This window comes from Diadema antillarum, unplaced genomic scaffold (genome assembly GCF_040938485.1).
Source record: "Diadema antillarum isolate AM-2024a unplaced genomic scaffold, OU_Dant_1.0 seq00000501_RagTag, whole genome shotgun sequence".
NCBI classification, from domain to species: Eukaryota; Metazoa; Echinodermata; class Echinoidea; order Diadematoida; family Diadematidae; genus Diadema; species Diadema antillarum.
The window spans coordinates 672,327-700,315 of record NW_027271458.1 but is presented as its reverse complement, the minus strand read 5'-3'; the positions used below and the strand labels follow the sequence as shown (position 1 = coordinate 700,315).

General features: G+C 39.4%; 1 protein-coding gene across 1 annotated transcript; it reads left to right on the top strand.

The window, feature by feature from the left end:
* Positions 1-90: 90 nt before the first annotated feature.
* On the top strand, positions 91-27,707 carry LOC139733848 (ATP-dependent DNA/RNA helicase DHX36-like). Its single transcript, XM_071644653.1, has 21 exons — positions 91-167; positions 2,108-2,222; positions 2,829-2,998; positions 3,859-3,933; positions 5,709-5,804; positions 6,178-6,332; positions 7,458-7,559; positions 8,621-8,767; positions 10,180-10,326; positions 12,361-12,463; positions 14,147-14,290; positions 14,876-15,084; positions 17,479-17,596; positions 18,186-18,284; positions 19,288-19,461; positions 20,315-20,479; positions 21,829-21,928; positions 23,178-23,265; positions 24,011-24,134; positions 25,995-26,147; positions 26,711-27,707. The coding sequence occupies exons 1-21, from the start codon at positions 114-116 to the stop codon at positions 27,128-27,130; spliced, it is 2,958 nt and encodes a 985-aa protein (XP_071500754.1). The 5' UTR covers positions 91-113; the 3' UTR covers positions 27,131-27,707.
* Positions 27,708-27,989: the final 282 nt, after the last annotated feature.

Here is a 27,989-nt window from a genome sequence, read left to right as displayed (position 1 = left end):
ATGGCGGTGGGAGAGGCAGAGATGCAGATGAGCGGGAAGGAAGAGGGAGAGGGAGAGGGCGAGGCAGAGGGGGATTCGGACCACCACCGGGCCTGACCGGCCGCGAGATCGGGATGTGGTACGCCCAGCGAAGCAGGGGCAAGAAGCGAGAAAAGGAAATCCAGGAGGTTTGTTAAGAACAAAGTCACAAAGGATTCTATGATAAAGCAAAGTGGATGAAACTTGATATTTTGTCACACTACATAACAACAGGTTCTGTACCCGATGAGGATGAGACCCGAGTATACTTGCATATGGGCAAGTGTCTATGGGAAATGCATGCAGGGGATGGCAAAATCAACCCATCCTAAACTGTTTGGTACCAGGGACTTTGACCAGTGTGTACAATGCTATTATGGGGTTTGCTGTGCTAATCAGCACTCAAAGTACACAGTGGTTTAACAGTATAAAAAGAGACCCCCCCCCCCCCCCCCCCCCCAAAAAAAAAAAAAAAAAAAAAAAGGACTTGAACAATCAAACATCAAATTCTGTGGAAATGCTGATGTTATTTACCAACATTTTCTAAGGGACTGAGTTTGTTTTTGTGATTTGTTTACTATTCACATTCACATTCTTTACAATGATTTTGATACAAAGTTGTTCCAGTCTCAAGTATTGTCATACGTAACTCTTCAGGGAACTAGGTGAATAGTATGCTTGAGATGCAAGATAAGGAGGTTTGAAGTGCTTTTTTTTAAATAGTTCGTTTGTTTTTTATAACAAGATGGGACCCCGTAAAAGTGTGCAATGACAGTGTTAAACTTGTAAAAGAATTTTGATACATAGAATTTCATTGCACTGGAGTGCTCTTATGGCTGGATCGAATCCTGACTTCCAATGAGTAGCGTGCTATCTATGTATGTCATTCAGTGCCAGCAACAGTTTAAATTATATGTTGGAATCCAGAGTTTTAGCCATTTGACATGATAATAAACATTCAATGAAAACTTTAAAAAAAAATTTCTGATAGACCAGTTCATAATTCCACTTTGCACATGAGCAGAAAAATGTCGTCTTTTTTTTTTAACAGTTTATTTCAATTCAATTCACTGAGATAAGCATCTTTGATGTGATGATTATTCATGTGATCCTTATCTAAATGGTGCTTGCCATCAAATCCACCTGACAGCAAGCCTGGTGTTTGGCAATATCAAGAGAAAAGGTTGTTATTGCATTCAATACAAACCAATAAAATCGATACCTGCTAAGATGTCAACTGGTGGACTATTCTGGTCACACTAAAACTTGTTATCAGTAACAACTGCCACAAGGATTTCAGTAGCAACTATTGTATGGAAACTTGTTATTGATAACAAGTTTTATGAAACGGGGCACTGGTCTAAATGCTTCATTCTTTGTATAAAATAGGAATGCCATAAGTTGTTAGGTCGGGCAAGCTATGTGTTATCTCGCTTTGAAAACGAGTGAAGTACTTATAAAACCATCTGACAGAAAACAAAGATCGTTGGTACCAATGTGTACATGAGCTAATTACGAACTGGCTTATAACCTATGACAGTCTGTGATCAGTCATTGAAGGCATAATTTACCATTTACAGAAAAAACAAAAACCCAGCAGAAGTGCTTTAAAAAAATAGTTCTAAAATGTGAGTTCGGGATAAAAACAACAACTGTAAAAATCTGAATCCGTATAATTGATGTTATGTATTGTTAGATACACAAAATGTGAACAATAGTTATAATAAGAATGCTTCCAGACTAAACCGTCTACAGTTACGTTTTAATGAGAAAAATACTGATACAATGTATTTACGGCTTTTTTGCTGAAATCTTATATGGAGGAATGTTTTGTGATTCAACAGACCTACACATATGCATCAAATGTGATATCATGATCATTTTTTAAATCACTGCTCCCAAAGGTAAACAGGACCTTTAACCCGCTGGGGACGAGTCCCAAGTATACTTGGATCTAGATATAGGTGTCTATGGGAAATTTGTGTTGTAGCAATATCAAACCGTCCTCAATGGGTAATGATATCTCATAGACTACACCTGTTTGGCATGCATATCTCTGGCTACCCATACTTTCAATCCTTGATGACAGCGAGGCAGGGTGAACATGAATGAAGAGCAGGAGAGAAAGATCAAGAGGATGCTCAGGGAGGTGGAAGATCTTCGGGAAGAGACGTCACAGTTCGCTGCCCCGCAGAAGCCAAGAAGTATGTTGTACTAACCAAGAAGATCACTTATTCTACTTCAACTCATTTCATGCGATAGAGAAGGATCTAGATTCAGTCATTCTTGGCAACTCATATGGGTACTTCTTTTTTTTTCTGAGATGAAAATATGTTAATCTAATCATTATGAATTTGGAGGTCATAGCTATTAAATGGGCAATTATTGGCCATTACAAAAAAAAAATAGCAGTTTAAAACCATGTTTGTAGTGTTTTGTTGCTGTAATACCTGTAGCTCCTGCTAACAGAGGAAAGATAAAGATAAAGATATTAGGTAGTGATAAAATATGTAAACCACAAAAAGATAGATAGATGGAAACAGAGTTAGGACGGGGGAAAATAAAACCCTGTATGATTGAAAAATCCCACTCTCCTGACTTTACAAAGTTGTGGATAACAGCTTATTAGTCTGTAGTCATGTGTAATTTTACAAATTTATACCTGTAGTGATGAAAGGACATTATTAGTTTCTGTTCTGGTCTGGTTTTTGGTTTTCTAATTTTACAAATGTACACCTGTAGTGATGAAAAGGCATTTAGTTTCTGTTCTGGTGTGGCTTTTGGTGGGATATTCCATTGAATTTTTGCAGACCTGCGTCAGTCGGAGATAATGTGCCAGAATTTCTACAGCTACATGTTGAAGAAAACCCCGGAGCTGGATGGTCAGCTACGGGCAGAATTCCTGGAGAGCCAGAAGAGGGAGGACTATCAACGGATGAGAAAGTTTAGGGAGAAGCTGCCCTCCTATGACATGCAGAAGGTTTGGAAGACAAAGAATAAGAAAACAGAATGAAGGGAAGGTTAGAGGGAAGAACAAAACACTAGAGCAAAGGGGAAAAAAAGCACTAGGAAATTGATTGTGTTGTTTGGAATGATTGCAGCTGTGTAGGTGTTACAGTTGTATGTACTGCTACTACTTCCAAGCACAAGATAATCTGGGAGAAACACTCAAACACGTGGACACAAGAGATGCAGATTCAAGAGTGGTTTATTTAATCCCAACTACACATGATGCACAGCCTGTGTGGTAGTCTCATTGCAAGACTGTTAGAAGGGTTTTGGTGTACAATTTCGTACATACATAGTGGTATGATGTTGATTTGCAATGAAGATGCTTTGATTTTATGAAATGTAGGGATTATTCCATTGCGGCCTTTAAAAAAAGAATGACTGTAATTTGGGAACTGCCACACTGTCTGTGTGAGGAAAAATAATCATATACTGTACAGTGTGTTTAAAGTGATTCCACTGTGTGTACCTCATAGTTGCTGATATACATGTAACCTCTGATCGTTAATACTTACAACATCTTGGAGTTAGATATGAACCATAAGTCTGTTTACATTTTGAGTGCTACTTTGAGGGTACCAAAGTATTGATATGAGCCACTGGTATTTATAATCGCCTCTTATGAAGTATAGAAGAAGATACGATTGTAAGGGGATTTAAAGTTTACGTATTTGAGGAAAATTGTTTTGAAAAGAATGAGATATCCAAAAACAAAAGTTCCTAATATAAGGTGGGACCCATCTTTTGTTAAAACCATTTTGCTTTACTTTGTTTTTGAAAAGAAAAAAGAAAAGGAAGAAAGATTCAAACCTACTTTCTTTTGTTTTACAGAGCTTGCTGTCACTTATTAGGAACAACCAAGTTGTTGTCATAAGTGGTGAAACTGGATGTGGTAAAACTACACAGGTAAGGATGTGATATTTTCATGACGTTTGCCACTAAGTTTGTCATTTACTCAGCATTATCTGATGCTAATGGTTGGTGGGCATGATGCTCAGCTGTTGAGACTAGTGCATGACATTTTCATGCTAGCCAGAGTGGATTTTACTGTGGGATGGGGGGTTGGAGAGATCAGCCTCCCCTCGACATTTTCCATGACCATTCTGTGACACCATTTTCACGAAAATCGGGCATACTATTTTGATGCTGCACGACCTTTTATACATGCTTGTCAGACCAAAAATTGCTCAAAAACATGATTTTCTGTGCAAAGTCAATGCGAATAGAGTTTTCTCATCTTATTCAGAAAGATGTGATTATTTTCACTTTCATTGGCTGAAATCAATTCATCTTAGTATAATTATGCTTGAAAAAGTTCTGTGATAAATTTTGCAAAAATATATTAATGAAACAAAAGGTTGAAAACAAAAGAATACATAAGAAATTCATAAAACAATTAAAAAAAAACAATTTTGATCCCATCTCTTTCTAGGATGTTAGGAATGCTGCAAAGAGTATTTACAGGTTGTACACCCAAAATTAGGATACTACACAGTAGGAGCTTTCTTTTCTGATTTAGAGCAAAACATATGAATTTCACGCATATATTTGCATTATAAACTGAGACATGTTAAAAGATGAAAATGCCAATTTCTTTTTTTTTTATTATTGTAGTTTGGTAGATCACACCACAGGTAATGCATGTGCCAATTATTTTCATGCTGATTGCGTGGCTGATGACCGAGATCGTGGGGGAAGGGGGTTGATACAACCCCCTCTCCCTTATTTTTATGTTTCCTCTTCTCATTTACTGTATTGAATAGTAGTTAATTAATCTCTGTGATTTGGTCTGGTCAGGAAAAACATTCTTAAAAACACTCTCTGTTTATTTGAAAGAAATACCCAAAAATCTGGTTTGGTGCAGTGTTTCAGAGCTCTAGAACAGAGCACTTTTATGGAGGAGAAGGAAGAGTGTGTTTGTAGAAGGATAGAACTAACAGGATGCTGCAAGGCTCCCTACTACTTGTAATCATGATAGGATATGAGTAGTTCTGACCAGGTGTGGGTGGTCTAGCAGAGATTAGGCAGAAATGTGAATGATAAGGTATCTTGGATATCTTAGGTGAAGGTAAATCAATGTAAGGCTACATTAAAAAAAAAGAAACTCGTGCTTTTTGTGCTGTAACAGAAGTCCAGTATTTAAAGGGGAATTTACCTCTATTTTGTATCTCTTCCATACTGTTTCTATACAAATTTGCATAGCCTTGATATAAAAGGCTTTGAACAGTTTCCCTCAAATATCACTTTTGAATTCTACTAAAGATTCTGCATGTACGTACAAATGGTGTGCACATTTGGCAGGATATGGTTCTGTTCAATAAAACCCTTACATGATTTCCCATTAAAGAAGTAACCGTTCATTTTCACAAGTGGAAGCTCTTATAAAGCGCAAAATTTGACTCGGGTTTATATTCTTGTATTCATTCAAACATTATTGAGCCATGCATCAGGAATCAATAGCATATTAGGTTGTTATTAAAACTGAGTCTTGCCTAGTACTTCCATTACAACTTTGATAAGCCACAGTGTGTACAAGATTTATTGGCAGTTTGTTACTTGTACCAACAATCTTGATAGTTTGTCTTTGATCATTTGTTAGTATTTAGTGTTTTACCTTTACAAACTTGAGATGGTGATGAATTGGTACCACATGTCCATAAGTACCTTCTATCCCCACACAGGTTCCCCAGTTCATCCTGGATGACCATCTTGAAAGAGGTGAGGGGTCGGTCTGTAGGGTCATCTGCACACAGCCCCGCAGAATAAGTGCAATATCGGTGAGTCTTAGAGACGAAACAATGCTTTCTTTTAACCCACCACATTGAAAAATCCTCCCTCTTTATATCATTACCATAGGGATGATTACAAACTTTTAGTTTGGGTCAGCAATCTAATCAGTTCATTGTCACTCTTGGTTGTCGAAGGAGTTCATGCTCTTCTGATGCAAATTCAACGAGTCCTGTTTACCAATTGACAGGATGTACGCTCTTCTTTGCAAAGCTTGGTTCATGGTTATCGAGGCTTTCCGTGGAATTGAAATTGCTTAGCGAAATCCTTAGCCCAAATTAATGAAATGATAGTGTTGTGATTTTGTCAATTCATATGTTTGCTGGTTCTATGTATCTTAATACTGCTGATTTAAAACCACAGGTAGCTGAGAGGGTGGCTGCGGAGAGGGGAGAGCGGTGTGGTAACAACGGCAGTGTTGGGTACCAGATTCGACTGGAGAACGCCTTCCCTCGTCCCCAGGGATGCATCCTCTACTGCACCACGGGGATCCTGCTCAAGTGGCTGGAGTCAGACAAGTGAGTCCTTTAGAGGTAGCACCCCTTGGAAGATCTGGGTGCTGGGGGACTTTAGTCCTTTATGGTACATTGTAGCATCCTCTTCTGGAAGAAAGGTCTACAATCGTTTAAGGTACAACGTACTGGCTGTTACCATGGATGATGTCAAGACAACAGGGGCCTTAACATAGCTCTTTAATGTTGCAAACATGAAAAGAGGCCTTCCATCCTTAAACCCGTTGAAGACGAATCCCAAGTATACTCTGGCAGGTCTCTATGGGAAATGTGTGTTGTAGCAAAATCAGTCCGTCCTCATCGGGTTAAGGTAGCACCCTCTGGAACAGGGGTCTTCCATCTTTTCAGGTAGCACCCTACCATGGAAGACATCAGAAGGGGCATCAATCCTTTAAGGTAGCACCCTTCCTGGAAGATATCAGGGTGTCCTTCAATCCTTAATGGGGACCACCCTCTTGTCTTGAAAAAGATGTCAAGAAGGGACTTTCGTCCTTCAAAGTTAACTTGTTAAATGCGAGTCCTGAGAATACTATGGTAGGTGTCCTCAAGAGGTTAAAGTAGCACCCTACCCTTGAAGACTTCACAAAGGACCTTGGATCCTGTAAAGTGGTACCCTCCTTTGGGAAAAATCAGCAGGAATATGTAAATGGGGTAGCACCCTAACCTGGAGGACAAGGGGGGGGGGGGGGATAAAAGAAGGGGACGGGGTGGAATCCCTTGTCCTCTTAAAATTTCTTACACTGCCTTGTAATGGTACAGATGGAAGTACTAATCTACAAAGTATGTGTGTAAATTTTAAGTTTCTGTCATTGTTTTGTGTGCAAAAGTCATGCCACTACAATGATGCAGCTACTGGTCATTTGAAAGAAAAGCAATCATAGATTTCTCATGCAATTTACATCAAAGCAATGCTTGGCCTTTTCTCTACAACTTTGCTCATTACGTGCCCAGGGTAACAGAAATCTGTGAAAGTTACATAGATTTGAAAAACAGGATGTTTTCTCATCTGGTAGCCTGACTTGCATTGCTGTCTCTGAGTAATGTGGCACACAGGGGATTTACACCATGGGACATTTAAAGAGTTAAAAACAATCCATGATCTTCTCTTTACGATTGATTTTCCCTCCTCAGACTCCTCCAGACTGTCAGCCACGTAGTCTTGGATGAGGTGCACGAGAGAGATATCCTCTCCGACTTTCTTCTCATCGTCATCAAGGAACTCCTCCCAAAGAGGTCAGTTGATGGTGCAATGAGGGAGGGGGGGGGGGGGAGGGGGAAGAGGTGTGGGGATCACCTCCACTGAGCTTCTGTTTGGCAGTTTTTTTTTTCTGATATGGAACTGCATGAATAAAGAATGAATGAATTTCTTGAAATGGTAACCAGCGCCATGCCCTTATACAGTTCATTATTGTACATGCTTCAAGGTTTGTGAGTTTAAAAAGTACAGCTTTAAGTCTTAACCCGTCCCTTACTAGAACCTGGTATACCCGGTTCCCGTGGCACCAACTGATAGACGGTAACCTGGTACAATGTATATGTACCAGGTTCCCAAAATGTACAAAGGAGTGCTTGCATTCGTGGCCTAAATTCATGTAAATTTGTGTTATGCTGCCCAGAAAAAAAATGACTTTAAATAGAAAGATCAGAGTTTTTTCTATCGATATTTGTTTTCATTGCTGTATGAAAACTATGTGTATGGCAGTATTATTTGCCTTTTCTTCAATATAGTGTGTGCTTGTTTTGCTGTAAAACTCATAATTATAAAGATGTACCTGAGCAATCAAGGGTAAGCTCAGTAGATATTCACTGACCTCTTTCATGTGCGTCTTGTGTATAACAAAAGAGTCTGTGAGCCCATCTGTGCATGCTCTATTCATACATGTACCTTGTGCCTGATCGATATTTCCATTGTTCAATGGCATGTGTACAACACAGTTGACGGTGGAAAGCCTTTAAAAGTGCCTGTCTTTATGTGGACTTCTTTCTTTTAACCTGTTATGTCATGATGAATACATTTTCAAGAAAATTTGGTGAGATCAGTGCAAAAATGAAAGGAGTAAGTCCTGTGTGTAGACTCATAGATGATGCTGGATATTTATGCATTGTTAAATCATTATAGAACATGTTTCGTTTTGTTTTATGCTATAATTATCACTCTCTCTCTTTCTCTCCATCTCTCCCTCTCTCTCTGTATACCCTCCTTCTCTCAATTTTCATTCACCCTCTCTCTTTTCTCACTCTTCTCTGTTTTTCTCTTTAACTGTCTGTCTGTCTGTTTATCTGTCCTGCTGTAGACCAAACCTAAAGCTCATTCTCATGAGTGCCACGTTGAAGGCCGAGCTCTTCTCAGAGTACTTTGGCGACGCCCCGATGGTGAACATCCCTGGTTTCACCTTCCCTGTGACTGAATACTACTTGGAGGACATCCTAGAGATGACAGGGTAGGTTATATTAACCCATTCCATTTGGGAACCTTGGTGGTTTGTGTATCAAGTCTATGGGGATTTCAGAATTTAGTATGGAATGGGTTAACCCATGATCAGCTGTGAGATGGCAAAACATTGTATAATCAATTATCGAAAAATTTAGAAAACTGGACTTAGTCACACAGTTCAATTTGTGTTAGCGTACGTAATCTAACTCCGAAACAAATCTTGAAGTCAGAACACATTCTCTTATGTAGATATGATGCCCCCTCCCAGTTAGAAAATGGACTTTAATTGTCCCATATTTAAATTTGGTTTGTGTAATTTAACTTTGAAACAAATCATGAAATTAAAGCATATCCTATTATTTAGATATGACGCCCCTGCCCAGTTGGAAATGTTGGAATTTTGTTGGCAAAACGATGTAAGCTGCGACGCTCTTGCAGCTCTCTGTTGACCTGCAAAAAGAATTGTGTTTTAGGGCATTGAAGGCTCTAGGAGAATTGCGGGAGGTATGGGTTAAAATCCCAACACCTGCCTTAAAACTTGTCGGAGATAGAACCTTCTCTTCAGTTGCTCTACCAATCCAACTTTGGAATTGTATTCAACCATGATACCTTCAAATCTGAACTACAGACCTATTTTTATTTTTTTATTTTTTGTCAACTCTGTGAGTGATTATGTGACATATGTGACCCTGCACCACAAAACCAACAAAAAGTCGCCAGATATGGATTTTGAGTTAATGGCAGATTCTAAAAGAGCAGACTCCAATCTTTAAAATGATGTATAACTCAATTCAAATGGCCTCCCCTAACCTACCTAAATACTGGAAAGAATGCAAATACTCTGGAAAAGCGTGAACTGAGAAAAGAGGCTCTGAAGTACACTGTCTATTCAAGTGCTTAATCTTACCAAGCCATGCTAGCTGTGCAATGAAAGGGACAAAACACAGGATGTAAACCACAGGAGCAATAACAATGAAGGGATTATCAGATTAAGCCGAAATTGAGCATGTTCTATTAACACATTTTGCCAAAGATTAATGAACTTTCAAAGCAGTAGCACCATCCTTTCAAAAGTAATTAGACTTGAAATTGAAGAGTGTGTCAAGGATTTCAAGACATTAAAAGTGGCCTCTAAGACATACCTGATCATTCTACTCCTCCCCCAAAAAGGGGTTGTAGAAAAACTGCTAAAAACACACTTTCCCATATATGTTAAGATCCCAAACTGAAAAATAATGTAGAAGGATAGCTCTTTCAGAAAATATGGAAAACTCCAGATTGACTAGGTTGACCCATTTCAGCTTTCATGAGTCCTCACGTAAAATCAAGGGGTGCGACTTTTTGTTTGTTTTGTGATGCACGGTCACATATAACTGGTGCAGTATAAATGCTATTCGTCGCCATCATCATACCATGCAGATACCAGCCACCGGAGGGCTCCAGCCGACGCAAGGAACCAGTCTGGGTGAAGTACAAGAGAGGGAAGAAGGCAAGGGAGGAGGAGAAGAAGAAGGAGGAAGAGGAGCAGGCAGATTTTGAGGATTACATCCGGGCCATGAGGGGAACGTGAGTACCACTTTTCGAGCGGAGACAGTTATCACTTGGGTCTTTGAATTGGGCGCTGTCGATAATGGTGTACTGTGTACTTTATAGAGGACAAGTTCACCTTCATAGACATGTGGGTTGAGTGATTGCAGCAATAATAGTAGAAGACATCAGTGAGAGCTTGAGGAAAATTGGACAATCCGTTCAAAAGTTATGAATTTTTGAAGTTTCTGCTCAGTCATGGCTGGATGAGAAAACTGCTATAGCTTGTGATGTCACATGTGTACCACAATATTTACAGAAAGAGTAAAGAAATATCAACATATTTCCATTTTTCTCGCATAACAAAAGAACACTCGACTTCTCTCTTTCAGAAGGCAGGGTGAATAATATTACCCTTAACCTACGTCAGTAACAAGTCAAAGAAATGTGCACCTTACTATTAAAAAAAGTAGTCTTGTGAAATTCTTGGTGTACTTGTGTGACATCATACTTCAAGGTAACAATCAGTCAGATGTACTTACATAGTGTATTTCGGTTTGAATTTTCAAGGTTTTGTGTACAAGCTGTGCTCCTAGTTGTAAGGCATTTACATTTCAATGTCAATTTTCTTAGTGGCTGTTCAAGAGCTGTTTTGTTAAAATTAGCAAAACTTCATTGTTTAAGTACTTCCTCGATTTTATCAGAGTTTGATCAAATTTTCACTGTTGCACTTGTAAACCTTTATTTACTTTTCAGACTGACCTTTAAAGGGATCGCATAGTTTTGGTTGAGACCTGATTTCAGGTTTCTAACATTTTTTGGTGAGATAATGAGAAACCTCCCATGAAATATGAAAGAGCATGTAATTCTATGAGGAATTGAACATTTATTTGATGAAAATTGGTTTTAAAATGGCTGAGATATCCAAAAATGGCAATTCTAATAAAGTGTGGGACCCACACTTTATTACAATCGCTTTGTTTTACTTTGTTTTTGGATGTTTCAGTCATTGCAAACTCTATTTTCATCAAATAAACTTTGAATTCCTCTTAAAATGGTATGCTCTGTACTATATCATAAGTGTTTTCGTGGTATCTCGCAAAAAGTTAAAAGCCCAATTCTAATCTCCACCAATACTGTACCATCCCTTTAATTGGTCTGGAATTCCCCTTTAAAGGGAAATTAACCCCTAGGTATGATTCCTCATACATCAGTTTATGTGGATTTAGTGAATGCAGAAGCAGAGCTGAAGTAGTACACATCAGTGGAGTCTAATGAAAATCAGTTACAAAGTTGTGGATTTCTGAAGTCGTTTATGGTGGTATTATTTTTTATTCTTTTCAGTCCATGAGCTGACATTGCTGGGTAAGATGACCAGGACATGTTTGTGATGACCCAGTTGTGGCATGATCTAAAGAAAAAAAGTATGAAGAGAATCATATGTCTTGAATTTCCTGGCATTATGAAAAAAGAAAAACAAAGAATGAACACACACACACACACACACACACACACACACACACACACACACACACACACACTTGATTTACCTCCATTAGAATGAATGGGAAATAAATTACCTTTAACAAGTGTCTGTAACATGTTTTTTCAAATGTCATCTTTTATGTTCAATATTGTTAAGAAGCAACTTCAAGATCAACAGTGATGATGCACTTTTTGAATGCATTTAACCCATTAGTAACTGAACTTCCCGAAAGTGCCTGAAACTGCCCGTCCATTTCTTTATTTATCTTTTTTTCAAAACAGTTTTATGCTTTACCATTTTTTTTTTCATATAGAATATATGATTATGTAATTTCAAAGAGGTCAAAGGTTAACCAAAGTATGTCAGAATTACTTCTGTGACACACCATTCTCTTGGTAAAGTCATAATAAACATAACTTATAATAGACAAAAACAAGCAGTTAGCTATTTTACGTGATTTTGAAAATTGTCGAAATGAAAGTAATATCGCTGCACCTTATAGGGAACAATAGGACATTATATATGGAATCTTCAGTCACTGAAGGGTCAATACTGAATGATGACATCCTTTGTGGATCTTCCCTCAGGTACTCGGAGCGTGTCGTCGACAGTCTGACAACGATGGATCACGACCTGCTGGATCTGAATCTAGCAGCAGCCATCATCAAACACATCTCCCTTAACAAGGGGGTAAGTATGCAGGACAAACTATTTCAGATTGATATAAAAGCAACTACAACAACCACAACTACAGGAGCAACAGCAATAAGAAAGAGCAAAAATAGATACAACTAGAGAAGCACTCTGAGAGCGCAGACCTCCGCCAAGCAGCTCATTTCTAACACTGGTCTTGTTCTTCCATAGAGATCAGTGTTTTCCACCCATACGTATGCAGACTGAAAATCGCCCAATTTCCTGATGTAGAAGCCTTTTGTTTCAATACATCATCGACTTCCAGCTGTGCGGCGCACCTCACTTGGGCTGAAACTAGAGCACGCACTTTAGTGTGGGTATGCAAACCTCAACAAATGCGCAGCTTGAACTCCGAAGTCCATTGACCCTACTGTACCTGCCAAAATATTGAAAATCCTTCATAAAATCCATTAAAAATTCCTGGATCACTGTCAAAATTTAATCATGTGTTCCTTGTGTCATTCTCAACCTTTGCTGTAAGTTTCATGCAAATCCATTCTCAATTTTGAGTTATTTTGCACACAGACAAACAAACCAAGCAAGCAAGCAAGCAAGCAAGCAAACAAGCAAGCAAGCAAGCAGGCAACCAACCAACAAACATACCAAATGCAGTTGTACAATGTCAATGAAAACGTAACCTCCTTCCTTGGCGGAGGTAACAATGGCAACAAACACAACCACAGCAACAACTTTAACAACAATGCCAACATCAGCAATAGTGCCAACAACATGGCAGCAACAATCAGCAACACCAATGACAATAGCCACATGCCAGCAACAAAAACAACAAGACTTGTTGGCGTGCTTGTTGAGAAAGTTTAGGATGAGGATGTGTCAAAGAGTCATATGATGAAGCAGATTTCATACATTTCCCGTTCCATACGGGAACCTGGTGGCCTGTGTATAAGTCTGTTGGGATTTCAGAATTCAGTGTGGGACGGGTTAAATGAGTTCTGTATTTCCTTTATTCTTTATGTGTGCCATGGTGTAGACCCCTGATGTGTCATATTATTCCGAGACTGCAATGCATGAGCACATTTTGAAAACATTGTATTTTTCAAAGCTGGGTAATTTTTTATATAGAGTACAATGTCCCTTCATGAATTGTCGATTGATAGTGACTGACAATGAGATTGATATTGCGACTTCTCCAATACTGCCCCTACATTATATTGCACTGAACCACTGCTGTGCACTCAGGGCCAGTGACAAGTCCAGCATCAGTCATTGACATTGTCTCACGAAATGACTTAAATACTGTAAAACGCAATATATGCGCAGCATGAAAATTTTGCGAATTGGAGGTGACGGCCTTTCTCGCAGTATGAAATTTTTGCGAGTTGCCACTGGCATCCAATGCATATTATGTAGGCAAGAACTTTCGCATGCATTTTGATTTTGCTTATATTGGTGCTTGCGGAATTTGCGAAATTAAAATGCACGCGAACATTCCTCGTTTTGCAGTAGACGTTAAAGTCGGTTGTGATGATTGGAATTTGTCCCGGCGTGTATTCGTTGGATAATGGTTGACTGTGTGTTTGCTTTGAGTGAGATTTGGCACAGAAATACTTTAAAAAAACATTAAAAAATATGTCTGCTGGTTGACGTACATAAGGATAACACTGAATTCGGGTAATCGATTGCTGGATAATGGAGGTCCAACTGTATTATCTCTTTCAGGAAGGAGCCATCTTAGTCTTCCTCCCAGGCTGGGATCAGATCAGCAAACTCCATGACCAGCTGACCTCCCAGCAGTTCTTTGCCAGCAGCAAGTTTATCATCATTCCCCTACACTCCATGATGCCCACCGCAAACCAAAGACAAGTATGTTTAACTCACTGACTCTCTTTTAACTCTTTATGTGCCATGGTGTAGACTACCTGTGTGCCACATTGTTTTGAGACAGTAACATAGTAGTGGCAGATCCAGAAGGTGGCGCACTGGGTGCACGCCCCCTCTTTATCTTTTGCTATTCGTAAAATAAAAGAAAAATTTGAAATGAAATCCGGCAGTAGCACCATAATTATTTTTTTTCCTGCAAACTGTAAAACTGGCAATATTTGTGGCATAAAATTTACGCGAATGGGCAACTGGCATTTGATGTATTTTGGAGATAAAAGCTTTTGCCTGCAGTTAACTTTTGCAAATCTTGGCTACTTGCGAAATTCACAAACGTTTCATGTACCCAAATTTCAGGTTTTACAGTTCTTTGTGCACTCCTTATAGTCATCATTATAGGTAGCAGTAGTAGAAATTTATTTTCGTGAAGCATTTTGTCGGACAAAGTTGTCAGACAAATTTGCTCTTGGCCAATCAGATGCAAGGATTTCAGTAGCTTGTAACAGTTTGTCAGAAAAATATCGGACCAGACTGCTTCATGAAATGCCCCCCTGATTGCATTCTTGTTAGGTGTTTGATCGTCCCCCGCCAGGCGTGAGGAAAATCATCATCGCCACCAACATCGCCGAGACCAGCATCACCATCGACGACGTTGTCTACGTGCTGAACATGGGCCGGGCCAAGGAGCACAACTTTGACGTGGAGCGCAACATCAGCACGCTGAAGGCAGAGTGGATCAGCAAGGCCTCCGCTCATCAGAGGAGGGGCAGGGCGGGCCGGTGAGCGTGGTTCCCATGGTTGGTGTGGCACTGGAGTATGAGTGGAAAGGAGCAAAAGAGAGAGATAATTTATGGAAAAAAAGAGAAATATAATTATAATTATTTTGTCATCTGTATCTGTGTCGAGGAGGGAGAAGGCAGAGTGATCCTATGAGAAAGGGCTAAATGTTTGATGATGCACTGGAATAGGAGACAAAGGGAAAGAATGGAGAGAGATAAAATGTGACCATGCACCTCAAAAAAAACAAAAAGTCGCCAGACATGAATTTTTAGTTTTAAGACCATATTCTGAAAGAGCAGACTTAAAGCTTTAAAATGATGTATAACTCAAATCAAATGGACTGTCCTAACCTATCTAAATATTGGAAAGAAAGCACAAACTCAGGAAAAGTGTGAACGGAGAAAAGAGGTTCTGAAGTACAGTGTCTATTCAAGCGCTTTCTTTACCAAACCGTGCTGGCTGTGCGATGAATGGGACAAAAAACAGGAAGTAAACCACCAGAGTAACAACAACGAAGGGATTATCAGATTAAACTGAAATTAAGCATGCCTCTCTAACACATTCTGTCCATAATTAATGCCAACTTTCAAAGCAGTAACACTATCCTTTTAAAAGTTATTAGAGTTGAAAGTGAAGAGTGTGGACAAGGTTTTTCAGAAATGAAAAAGGGATTCTAAAGACACACCTAATCACACTATTCTACCAAAAATGTTCGAGATAAACTGCTAAAAAACACACTTTCCTGCCCGTTTTATGATACCAAATTTTAGCATAATGTAAAAGAACACCCGCTCTTTCAGAAAATATGAAAAAGTCAAGTTTGGCTAGGTTGACCCATTTCACTTATTTCCAATCCTCACGCAAAATCAGTGTGTGCGACTTTAGGTTCGTTTTGAGGTGCACGGTCACAAATGACTTTTCTATATAAAGAACCGATAAGGAAGAAATTCATGAATTTGAATAACAAAGCAGTACCCGTTGCATGCTATAAGGATAAGAACCAACACTTGCTTTCGGGCGAAAGCTCGGTGGTCTAGTGGAGATGACGCCTGTACGGTGATCAGGAGGTCGTAGGTTCGAATCCTGCTCGAGTATGTACGCCCATTATTTTTTATCATGGCTACTACTAAACACTGATCAATTCAGTGCTTATTTATTTATGTCGATGTAGGGCAATTTGTCAATCAGTTGCAATGAAAACATCTCGACGGAAGAAATTCATGAATTTGAAGGAAAAATATACATGATCATACCTGTCATTTCAAATCATTGTCAAAACTCTGTCATGCAGTTGTCTATTTATTACTTTGCAGACAAGAAATTGGGTGCAAGTACTCTCTTTAATTAACTAAAAGGGAGTTGGCTGCTGCAATTTGACCCTTTACTATGATTGGATGTTCTATACGTACAAGATTATCTGTGTTATTGTATGTAAACTTCCATTCTATGTTATCTTGCTACACAGTGTTTTCTGCTTCTCTAATAGCCCAATGCACCTGAGGTATCAATTTGTCATGGAGATAACACATGCTACACCCAGTGCCCACAGTCGGTCGTTTACTCCCCTACCATATGATTTTTAAAACAACAAGAACAAAAGAGTCAGGTGACCCTGAAGACAGTCCCACCAGAGGGCATTTATGATACACTGGGTATTGGAGAGATATCATGTGACCCTGTGACATTAATAGTTTCACAATGTCTGAACGGTTCAGCAGCGAGAGCACACCTTTTGCTCTTGCTGATCATATTATAAAATGGGTTCAAAGAATATAGCCAAAACATTGAAATGAGTCATGTGTGCATTCTATATTTTCTTACTTAATATGCAAAAAGTGTGCAGCAAAACTGTGTATTATCCATAAAAACAGCATGGTGTGTTATCCTATGGCAGATTACAAATGTACCACTTGCTCGGTGTAGTCCACAGGTGGTATACAGTACGTAGCCGCTAGCTGTGCATCATGTGCAAGTACAGTCATATGTATGCTTTTACAGGGTCATTCATAAAGCCTATTGAAGAGGCACCCAATATCATTGATATTATACTGAAGATACATTTCATAGATCCATTTTATAAACCGAATTATGCACAAGTTTAACCCGTTGAGGACGAGTCCCGAGTATACTCGGGCAGGTGTCTATGGGAAATGCGTGTTGTAGCAAAATCAGTCCGTCCTCAATGGGTTAAGTTTGTAACATTTGTGGAGATGCAGCTCACTCTTGGGTATTCACAGTGTCGTTCAACATGTTATACCATCGTATTCATTACCTCAAGATTGCTGCATCTCCACCAACACACTCTCACCTGTGTATACTATTGCATAAAGGGTGAAACCGTAAAAAAAAAAAAAAAAATGACACCAATCTTTATACCGATTGTTTTCTTGTAGAGTCCAAGATGGGGAGTGTTTCCATGTGTACAGCCAGCTAAAGGAGTCCCAGTTAGAGGAATACCAGCTGCCAGAGATTCAGAGAACACCCCTGGAGGAACTCTGTCTCAACATCAAGGTGGGCCCTGGGGGCATCTCTACCCCCTCCCCCCCACCCCACCCACACATGGCTGATTCTCTTTGAGATTTGCTTGTTTTGTTTTTCATTTTCTTTTTTCTTTCGATGGAAGTGATGAATTTTAGAGGATCAAAGGATGTATGAATCATTTTGTTCAGCAGCATGTTCGATGTATTGGGAGGTTCAATGTTTCTGTGAGTTCCTCGTTAACCCGTTGAGGACGAGTCCCAAGTATACTCGGGTGGGTGTCTATGGGAAATGCATGTTGTAGCAAAATCAGTCCGTCCTCAACAAGTTAATGTGATGGTAGGATATCCCATTCATACATGTATCTCAAGAATTTAAATGCAAGAGTTTGACCTGTGTCAATGAAAGGATGAATAAAAAGTATTTCATTTTCAGTCTAACTACATCTCCCTGTGATGATAGGAAAGAAACCAATGCATACATTATTATTGAGATACTTGATTAGATATTCAAAATACACCTTATTATGCTTTGATTTTATTATTCTTTTTGCTGATGATTGTTCATGGTCTTCCAGGTAGACTTATATACTGTGTACATATTCTTCCCTTTTGTTTTCCAGACATTAAAGCTTGGTCAGATCATTCCATTCATCAGCAGAGCACTGCAGCCGCCAGACATGAGAGCTGTGACTCTTGCCATTAGCAGTCTGAAGCAAATGGTAAGGTCATCCAACAGGGGATACTTTCTATAATTTGTACTTAATATTTTATGTATTTCACAAGCGTATTTTTTTGTGGATTGGAATAATCTTAGTGGTGGTGAGTTTTGTGAAAGAGAGCCTGAACAAAGAGAATGAGAAGTTGAGGATTACAATGTACCTCTTCCAAGAAACAGAGTTGGCTGTTCCCACCTTTGTCATAGTAATAATTTCGTGTGTTGTTGTAAACCACTCTTAGAATATGGAAGTGTGTGATTACGTGTAGGTACATGTATGTCTGTAGAGGTCCCTTTTCATTAAATTCTTAAAAATCCCTTTACACATTCTTCACTTTCAACTCTTAATAACTTTTGAAAGGGTGATGCTACTGCTTTGAAAGTTATTAGTAGTCATGATTAGAATGTGCAAAATTTCAACATACAGCTGTGGTCCAATAATCCCTTCATTGCAGTTTTACATACAGTTTTTATTTGTCACATTTATTGCAGAAATCTAGAGTACAACTTGGTGAGATTATTAGCACTTGAATAGATCCTAGACTTCATAGCCTCTTTTCTCAGTAAATACTGTGCCTGAGAGTGTACTTTCTTTCCATTATCTAGATGTACAAGTGTAGGTTAGGAAGGTCCATTTGTATTGAGCTAGCTTTTTAGAGTCACCTCTTTCAGAATCTGCCATTCACTAAAAATCCATGTCTGGCAAGTTGTTGTTTAGTTTGAAAATGCAGAGTTGCATACATGTAATTTGAGTTAGATCATGCAACTTTGCACTTAATTTATTATGTGTACCCTCCAGGCAGTACATGTATCATGTCCATTATAGTCATGTCACTTCCTCTGCCTTTCTTATACTTCCAATCATCGCCCACCTTTTGGCACCTGCCACCGGTCCCTGCCACCGGTCCCTGCCACCGGTCCCTGCCTCCGGTCCCTACTTCCGGTTCCTGCTTCCGGTCCCTGCCTCCGGTCCCTGCCTCCGATGCCCGCCTCCATCTTCCCCCTAGAATGCCCTTGATGAGGAAGAAAACCTGACTGCCCTGGGGCACCACCTCTCCCGCCTCCCGGTCGCTCCGCGCATCGGTAAGATGATGCTGTTCGGGGCCATGTTCTGCTGCCTGGATCCCATCCTCACCATAGCAACGTCCCTGAGCTGGAAGGACCCATTCATCATCCCACTGGTAGGCCCTTGCTCCTCTTTTAGACTCCAGAGGAGCCAATATTTAGACTTGGATTTTCAATCTTAAAAGAGGTCCATTGTTCTAGTCATGGATATAAAAATTTAGAGTTCAATCTGATTTCAGGAATGTTTTTTCTTGCTTTGCCTAGAGCCCACTTTTCAGACTTTTGGGAAATTCCAAAGTAGTGAAATGTTCACAGTTTAAAGGGTGTGTACAGTTCTGGTCGAGGTGAGGATTTAGCTTTTAATGTTTTGCGAGATATTCAGAAACCACTCTATGAGATGTCAAAGAGCATGCAGTTCTAAGGGGTATCAAAAGTTTATTAGATGAAAATTGGTTTTGAAATGGCTGAAATATCCAAAAACAAGGTGAAACAAAGAGATCCCAATAAAGTTGTGGCATGTCGCCTTTTATTATTAGCATTTTCTTGGAGATCTCAGCCATTTGAAAACCAATTTTCATCAAATAAACATTGGATCCTTCTTAAAATTACATGCTCTTTCATATTTCATAAGAGGCTTTTCATTATCTCACTTTAATAGGAATGTTCAAAACATGAATCCCCACCTCAACCAGTACTGTACAGTCTCTTTAATGCACTTTAGCACTTTAGACTTAAGGATTCACTAGTTTCTGATTTTTTTTTTAAAGATTTTTTTTCTTTTTCTGCCAGTACCAAAAGAGGCACCTGAATGGGGTCAGCGAAACTCAAAATCTACTATAAAGCTCATCCTTGATCGCTATGTACATCTTCATATGAGTTTCATAGTAAAACAAGCACACGCAACAATTACTGATGGCAGTTTGCCTCTGATGAAAAAGAAAATTCCCCCCTCCTCCTCCTCCTCCTCAGGGGAAGGAGAAACTGGCCGACGCCCGACGCAAGGAGCTGTCAAACAACACCCGCAGCGACCACCTGATGCTCTGCAATGCTGTGAGGGGATGGGAGGAGGCAAGAGAGCATGGTGATGATGGATCCTACTGCTGGCACAACTTCATGTCCAACAACGTCTTGAAGGTGGGGGCATCATATGAAGAGTTTTATCTCAAAATGAGCTAACTCCATTCTTGTTAAGTTGAGATATTTGTGATTAAAGCTGATTAAAAAAAAAAGGATATCTTTATCATAATTTCTAGAATATTCCTTGTTATGTCTATCACAAGTGAGGTATCACTGGAAAGTTTTAACTTTGCTCTTTGACTATCTGATGATGGACTTACTTTGGAATGTTTCGAAATGGTACTTAGCTCATTTTGAAATAAAACTCTTCAGATTCAAACCTCCTGTCATTATCATTGATCACTCTCACATTACCTCCATCAAGGAAGGAGTTTATGTTTTCATTGGCGTTCGTTTGTTTGTCTGTGTGCAAAATATCTCAAAAAGTTGTGAACGGCTTTGGATGAAATTTCGCTGAAAAGTTGATAATGATACAAGGAACAGATGACAATTTTGCTAGTGATCTAGGCATTTTTGTGAATTTTTAAAAGGATTTTTACATTTTTCTTTTTGCAGATTGATAGGGTCAATAAACTTGGGAGTTCAAGCTGCATGTATTTGAGGTTTGCGTACATGTTCTAAAGCGCATGCTCTGCTTGGGCGATATGACATGCAGTTGGAAGCTGATGACGGCATCAAAAAGCTTTAAAAATAAAAAAGCTTTAAAATATTGGGAAATTAGACAATTTTCAGCATGTGTGTATGTGTGGAAATTACAAAGTAGCTGCTTGGCAGAGGTCTGTGCTCTCCGAGTGCTGTGCTTGTCTTTTCTGTAAAATCGTGCTCTGGAAAAGACTGATATTAGATAGTGTGGAAGGGCTGAGAAATTAGTGGACGGTAGATGAAACCAAGAGTGATGATTATTTGAGGAATAAATGATGTGTAACTGCAGTCAATGATAACGTTATTGATGATCGATGTATTGTACATGAAGATGACTTCATTCATGGGAAATCAGGAGGATAGCATAGCAGCTAATGATGATGACTAAGGTTGTAAAACACAACCTAATGAATACAAATTGCACATGTAAATGAGGGTTTCTTGGATATCACAGAAATATGAAACCTGTACTCTCTCTCTCTCAAAAAAAAAAAGAAGAAAAAAAAGTGGAGATATTCTGATGAGTGATTGACTTTAGGTCAGCATATGAACATGATCCTTTTGTGAAGAAATTTAGGCTGCATGTGGGACTGACAGTGCATTAAGATGAATATCCAGGGACATGTATCAGGCAATATTCCCGATTGCTTTGCCATTCTGCAAGTGGGTGTCATGCATGTTGAATCTCACTGTTGATCGAACTTGACCACAACATCTACAAAATGCCAAGTGTTAATCATGTCTGTAATATTTCCTTCTGCTAGATGCTAGACAAGATGAAGGGACAGTACAGTGATCTTCTCCATGAGCTGCGATTCATCTCGCATCGATCAGCCAAGCATCCTGCTGCCAATAGAAATTCAGGTATGTAATGCAGAGATGCCAACCAATACTACTTTACAGTATTTAGCATGATAAACAAAGTGAAATGCGATAGTACGATACTGCCTGTTGGAAGTACCACTTTTCATCTTTTAGATTAAAAAATAGAAGAAGCCAATATAAACCCAAGAAAATTGCAAAAAAACGCGCATCATAATGTAGAAAGATATACAGTGAACTAAAGTTCCTGCAACCCCCTACAAAAACGTTGAACTACGAGTCCAAATGGGCAGGAAATATGCGGATGCTTTACAATCCTTGTAGCAATATTGATGAAGTAGTAACGTATTACTTGCCCGCTCTTACCAGAGCCACATTCTTTTTTCCTTGACAATTCGCTGGTCCAGGGCCAGTGGGCTAATGGTGGTATCAAGATTTCCTGAAAATCTGATTTTCCACTGCTATAAACATCTTATTCTTTGTAGGATAGTCCTTCATCTATTCTGTATTTCTTTGTCAAGAGGTTGGCATCTGTGGTAATGTGTGTACTATGTGTGTACACAGCTTGAAAGCGTCCACCCCATGAAGCATGTTGTGAACAGTCATTATAAACTGGCAACTACTGTATACACTGTATTTTAGCGTACAGATATTTTCGCAAATGAGGAGGTCGTAGATATTTTTGCAAGATGTTTTCACGAAGTGACGCCGATACTAACATAAATGCACTATGTACATGTATTACCCAAGCACATGGAGACATAATATTTGCATGTTGTTAAATTTGCGATCCAAGCTGTGATTCAAGAAATTCACGAAAATTAAACCCTTGTGAAGAAAACGGCTTATACAGTATGTATGTACGCTGTATGTACTGTAGCAGCTTGCCTGTTTGATGGATATTTGTTTTTGTAATCTCGATCTCTCTGAATCATGACAATCTGCAAACATTCTAAAACCTTGTGCTTCGAAGACATCTGCTTCACTTTGGCATGGATAATGCTGCAAAGACTACTTACAGGGGAATATATGAATTGCACTTGATGGCAGAGAATGCATACTGCTATAGATTCTTTCCTGTGCTAGTTTGAGTCCTCAATGAGAATGTTAGGAGTGGCATCAGTTTTGTGTTATCTTGTCTGACTGTGAATGGGATCTTCAGAAGAGTTTGTGTTAAGATCCTTGATCTTATTTCTTGGAAATTGATAATCTCATTACTTTCTCTGGCCATGTTTTAATAAAGAGAGTCTTGAGTCATGCAAGATTTGTTTGTCCAACATTCACTGTGCAGAGAACATCCAACTTGTGAAGGCTGTACTATGTGCTGGTTTGTACCCCAAAGTGGCTCATGTCTACAAGGTTCCACACAAGATGAACCGGTAATATATTATTTTATGTATCCATAATATGTTAACTGTCATATGAGTAAAGGAATACTGTATGTTACAATGTACGTTCGTGTAGGTGAGTGGACCTCCAGGGTTGTGAGAATATTGCATGAAAGAAAGGGAAAAATATATTACACACAAATTGTGAAACATAACACAAGTCAAGATTAGTGGTCAATCAGGGGACATATTTTACAGTAAATTTCACTTTTGTTCCAAGAATATACTGTAAAATGAGGAATGTTGGCATGCATTTTAATTTCGCTAGTGCCAAGATTGGGAAATTAAAATGCATGCAAAAGTTGTTGTCTACACTACATGCTTTGAATGCCAGTGGCAATACACAAAAATGTCATGCCACAAAAAAGGCTGTTGGTTCCAATTCGCAAAAAAAAATTCTTGCCGCGAATATATCATGTTTTAAAGTATAGAAAAAGACATCAAGTATGTATGTACATTTTTATGTATGTGTGTGTATGTGAGTGCATTTGTGTATGTATTCTACTATTAACACTTTAATTGTTTTTTTTAATCTCTATATTATGGGAATGATTTTTTTTCCCCCATTGAATTGGTTTGTCTGTGATATGTTACTGTAAGGGCAGTTGAAGCAGCCACCATGATCATTTGATAATGCATGAGTACTGTGGTTGTCAGACACTGTCTGGTATAAAGTCCCAATTCTATGAAGTCGTGAAACTCATCACAATCTGTACGTCGATCTCTCCTTGTGCAGGCCCCCAAAGCTGAGCACACCAGAAGATGGACGTGTGGCCATCCACCCGAAATCGGTCAATGTCTCTGAAACAAACTTCACCAGCAAGTGGCTGCTGTACCACCTGAAACTCAAGTCGACCAGCGTGAGTGTTTCGGTCCAGTTTTTTCTACATCACCCACTATATTGCCATGCTCATATCTCTATAAAAGTGCCTTCCCACGAATAAGAACTACCTTATCATTCCAAGAGTTGGTCTTGCATCTTTATCGCAGCTGAGCCCCCTAATTAGAAACTCTTACTAAATCATTTCTTTCTAGAAAACCAAGGTATGCATATAGCATGCGCTGATGGGCACACAAACTCTTTTCTTATACACAAAAGATGCATCTCAATGGGGTCAGCAAAATTAGTCATGTACTGAGCTCAACCTTGAACACAATATACATCTTTATACATGTTTTACAGCACAAAAAAAAAAATACACATTCCATTGGAGAAAAGGCAGATGATACTGTGATGCTCACATTTTTTTTTTTCATACAGAAAGAAAACATGTTAACTCTTTATGTGCCATGGTGAAAACCCCCTGTGTGCCATGTTATTCTGAGACACAAAGTTATAGTCATGCTTTGAGAAAGAATTCTGTTTTTCCAATTTGTATTACTTCTACAAATTTCTGTTAAGCTGGACATAAAGAGGAATGCCAAATTTTGCTGCGATATACAATAATTGTATGACAAATCTATTTTCAATTTTTCTTTTGACTGACCAGGTCCTTCGTTGCTGTAAAGGCATGACTTTTGCACATAAAACAGTGACAGAAACTTCGAATGTACACGCGAATCTAGTTGGGAACACCGCTTGATAGTAGATCACCAAATAGAATGCAAGCCGTATGTGGGAGGAACAAAAGCGCGAGAAACGCTTTCATTGTACCGCGGGATTAGCGATTTATCGATCGGTTTTGGCGGCTTTGTGAGTTGAGCAGAATATGCGAAGTTGGCACACCGTCGACTGAGTCGGACGTGCGAACGTGGCACATAAAGAGTTAATAGAAGAAATTCTAAACTTTTTATTTAAGCCATTTTTCTGGGCAGCATAACACACATTAACCCGTTGAGGACGAGTCCCGAGTATACTCGGGCAGATGTCAATGGGAAATGTGTGTTGTAGCAAAATCAAACCGTCCTCAATGGATTAACATGACTTTAGGCCACAAATGCAGGCTCTTCTGTCTACATTTTGGGAACCTGGGTCCCGTTTCAAAAACTTATTTTCAGTGACAACTGACACATTTCTATGACAAATTTGCTCTCAGCCAATCAGATGCAAGGATTTCAGTAGCTTATAACAACTATTGTAACTTGTTATTGATAGCAAGCTTTATGAAACAGGGCCCTGGTATACAGCTGTACCAGGTTCCCATTAGGAACGGGTTAAACTATTAAATCTTAATGTGCCACGTTCGCACGCTCGACTCAGTCGCCAGCGTGCCACCTTCGCATATTCTGCTCAAATGCACAAACCTGCCCAAACCGATCAATAAATCGCCAAATGCCACAGAACAATGAAAGTGTTTTGTGTGATTCCGTTCCTCTCATATTTAGCTTGCATTTTATGTGGGGATTGATTAGCAATCAGTGTTCCCTGCTGGATTTGTGTGTAAATTCTAAGTTTCTGCCACTGTTTTGTGTGCAAGAGTTGGGCCTTTACAGAGATGTATGCATAGCTACTGGTCATTTAAAAGAAAATCAATCATAGATTTGACATGCAATTTACATCAAAGCAAAGCTTGGCATTTTCTCTACAGCTTTGGGCAGCTCAACAGATTGAATTTTCAGAAGTTACATATATTTGAAAAACAAAGTGTTTTCTCAAAGTAGGACTACATTGGTGTCTCAGAATAATGTGGCACACAGGGGGTTTCCACCATGGCACATAGAGAGTTAAGTTGATAGGCACAGAAAGAGTTCATGAAGTCATTGCATTTGTGCCCTTGTAGGTCTTCCTCCACGACACAACCATGGTAGAACCCTACCCACTCCTCTTCTGCGGGGGAAAGATCTCGTGGGACAATGACCACGGGCACGAGACGGTCTTTGTCGATGATGACATCAAGTTCCACTGCTCCCAGGCCACCGCGGATCTGGTCATTGTGAGTACAAACAAAACCTAAATGCATGTACAAGAGTGCCACCAGTGACCAACTGTATAATATGAGTGTGTGCATGTTTAGGATGTTGGTGTGTGTTTATGTGCGTGTGTGTGTGGGGGGGGGGGGGGGAGAGCTAAACCCAGAAAGATGTGTTTCTTTGCCTTGATCATATCATTCTTCCTGCTCTGCAATGTGGTGCAAATTACAAGATATATGCATATATGCAGTATCGTTGCTAGGGTTACAATAACTTGTATCTCAAATTTTTTGTGAAAATGACTTTTTTTGAATGAATGGTCTGATAATGACCTTAAAGTGGTGTCCTATCCAAATCCTAGCTGTCTTACCGCCAAAATGAAGCCACCATGGCGTTTCAGAGGAAAGGCTATCCCATTTGATATTGTGCTTTGCTACCATGTTTTTTTTTTTTTTGCTCTCCTGAACATATGACATTTTGTTGATACAAGATCTTATTGCCCCAGCAACAATATGTACAGTGTGTCTGTGTCTGTAAGTGTATGTCTTTATCAATTTGTTGTTGTTGTTGTTGTTTGCATGTGAAGAGACTACGAGAAGAGCTAGACAGGGTCCTTGAACGGAAGATAACAGACCCAGGCCCCACCGACTGGCGGCAGGATTCCCACGAGGGCAAAGTGATGCGTTCCATCGTTGATGTCCTGGTGATGGAGGGGGATGGACTGCAGGAGGATGATGCACGAGGATACCCCTCGGGCCATCGCCATGGTAACTATCACCAGGACGACGACGACGATGACGATGATGATGATGATTACAATGATGGTGTCAGGGACAATGCTGGTCGGTACGGACAGGCTGCCCAGTCGAAGAGGAGGGATGACCGGGATGACCGAGCCGAAGGGAGTCGTTGGAGACGGGATGTGCAGCAAGGATATCGCCATGACAACCAGCACAGACGATCTCACAACAGTGAACCCCCAGATAACTGGTGGGATGAGGACTAGTTCCTCTGTAACTTTGGTCGGTGGAAAAACAAGAGGATGATATCAAGGAGATGCAGCTGAATTTTTTTTTTTCGTATTCTGTGGAATCATTTCCTTGCTAATTAAATCCACTGCTGTCACGAATACATTGGACGTACTGGGTAGCTCTCTTTGTTCCTTTTTTTTATTGATACCTCTGCCTCAGTCAGTGTAGAAAAGCTCTAGTTTTGTATGGCATTTTAAAAGAACAAGAGTAGTCACCATCTCCAATGGTACGGACATGAAAGCTCCCCGTTAGACATAGTTATTTTTTTCCAGGTACCTCGAGCCTGAAGAATTTCAGAAGCTCCCTTCATTGATCTCTGAGCAACAGAGTGAAGGTGTGAGAGACAGTGATGGACAAAATAATTATGTTGTGCCATATTAAGAATTGTTATTATTTTGTCCTCCCTTTGTGTATGCCTTTATAAGAAACAGTATAAAATGCAATGATATTGCCTTCCGTCAAACTGGACCCCACTGTGAAGTGTTCTTTAGTGGTGCTACATAGTGTATTAACCCATTGAGGATGAGTCCTGAAGTTTACCCGTGCAGGGGTCTATAGCAAAATTAGCCCGTTCTCAACTTTTTGAAAGGCAAGTCCACATTCATATACATAGTATTTTTTGTATATGTGGATATGAGTGAATACAGCAAGAACAGATCGGTGAAAGTTTGGGAAAAACCGAACAATCCGTTCAAAAGTTATGCATTTTTAAAAATATCTGCACAGTCACTCCTGGATGAGAAGACTACTAATTTAAAGTGTTTGATATCACATGCGTCCAGTGTTTTAAAGAAAATATAAAGAGAATTTCACAAAAATTTAGTTTTTGAAAAA

Coding starts and splice junctions, on each gene's coding strand:
- LOC139733848 (XM_071644653.1), top strand. CDS start 114: ATGTGGTACGCCCAGCGAAGCAGGGGCAAGAAGCGAGAAAAGGAAATC. Junction 168..2,107: donor GAGAAAAGGAAATCCAGGAG/GTTTGTTAAGAA, acceptor CCTTGATGACAG/CGAGGCAGGGTGAACATGAA. Junction 2,999..3,858: donor CCTCCTATGACATGCAGAAG/GTTTGGAAGACA, acceptor TTTGTTTTACAG/AGCTTGCTGTCACTTATTAG.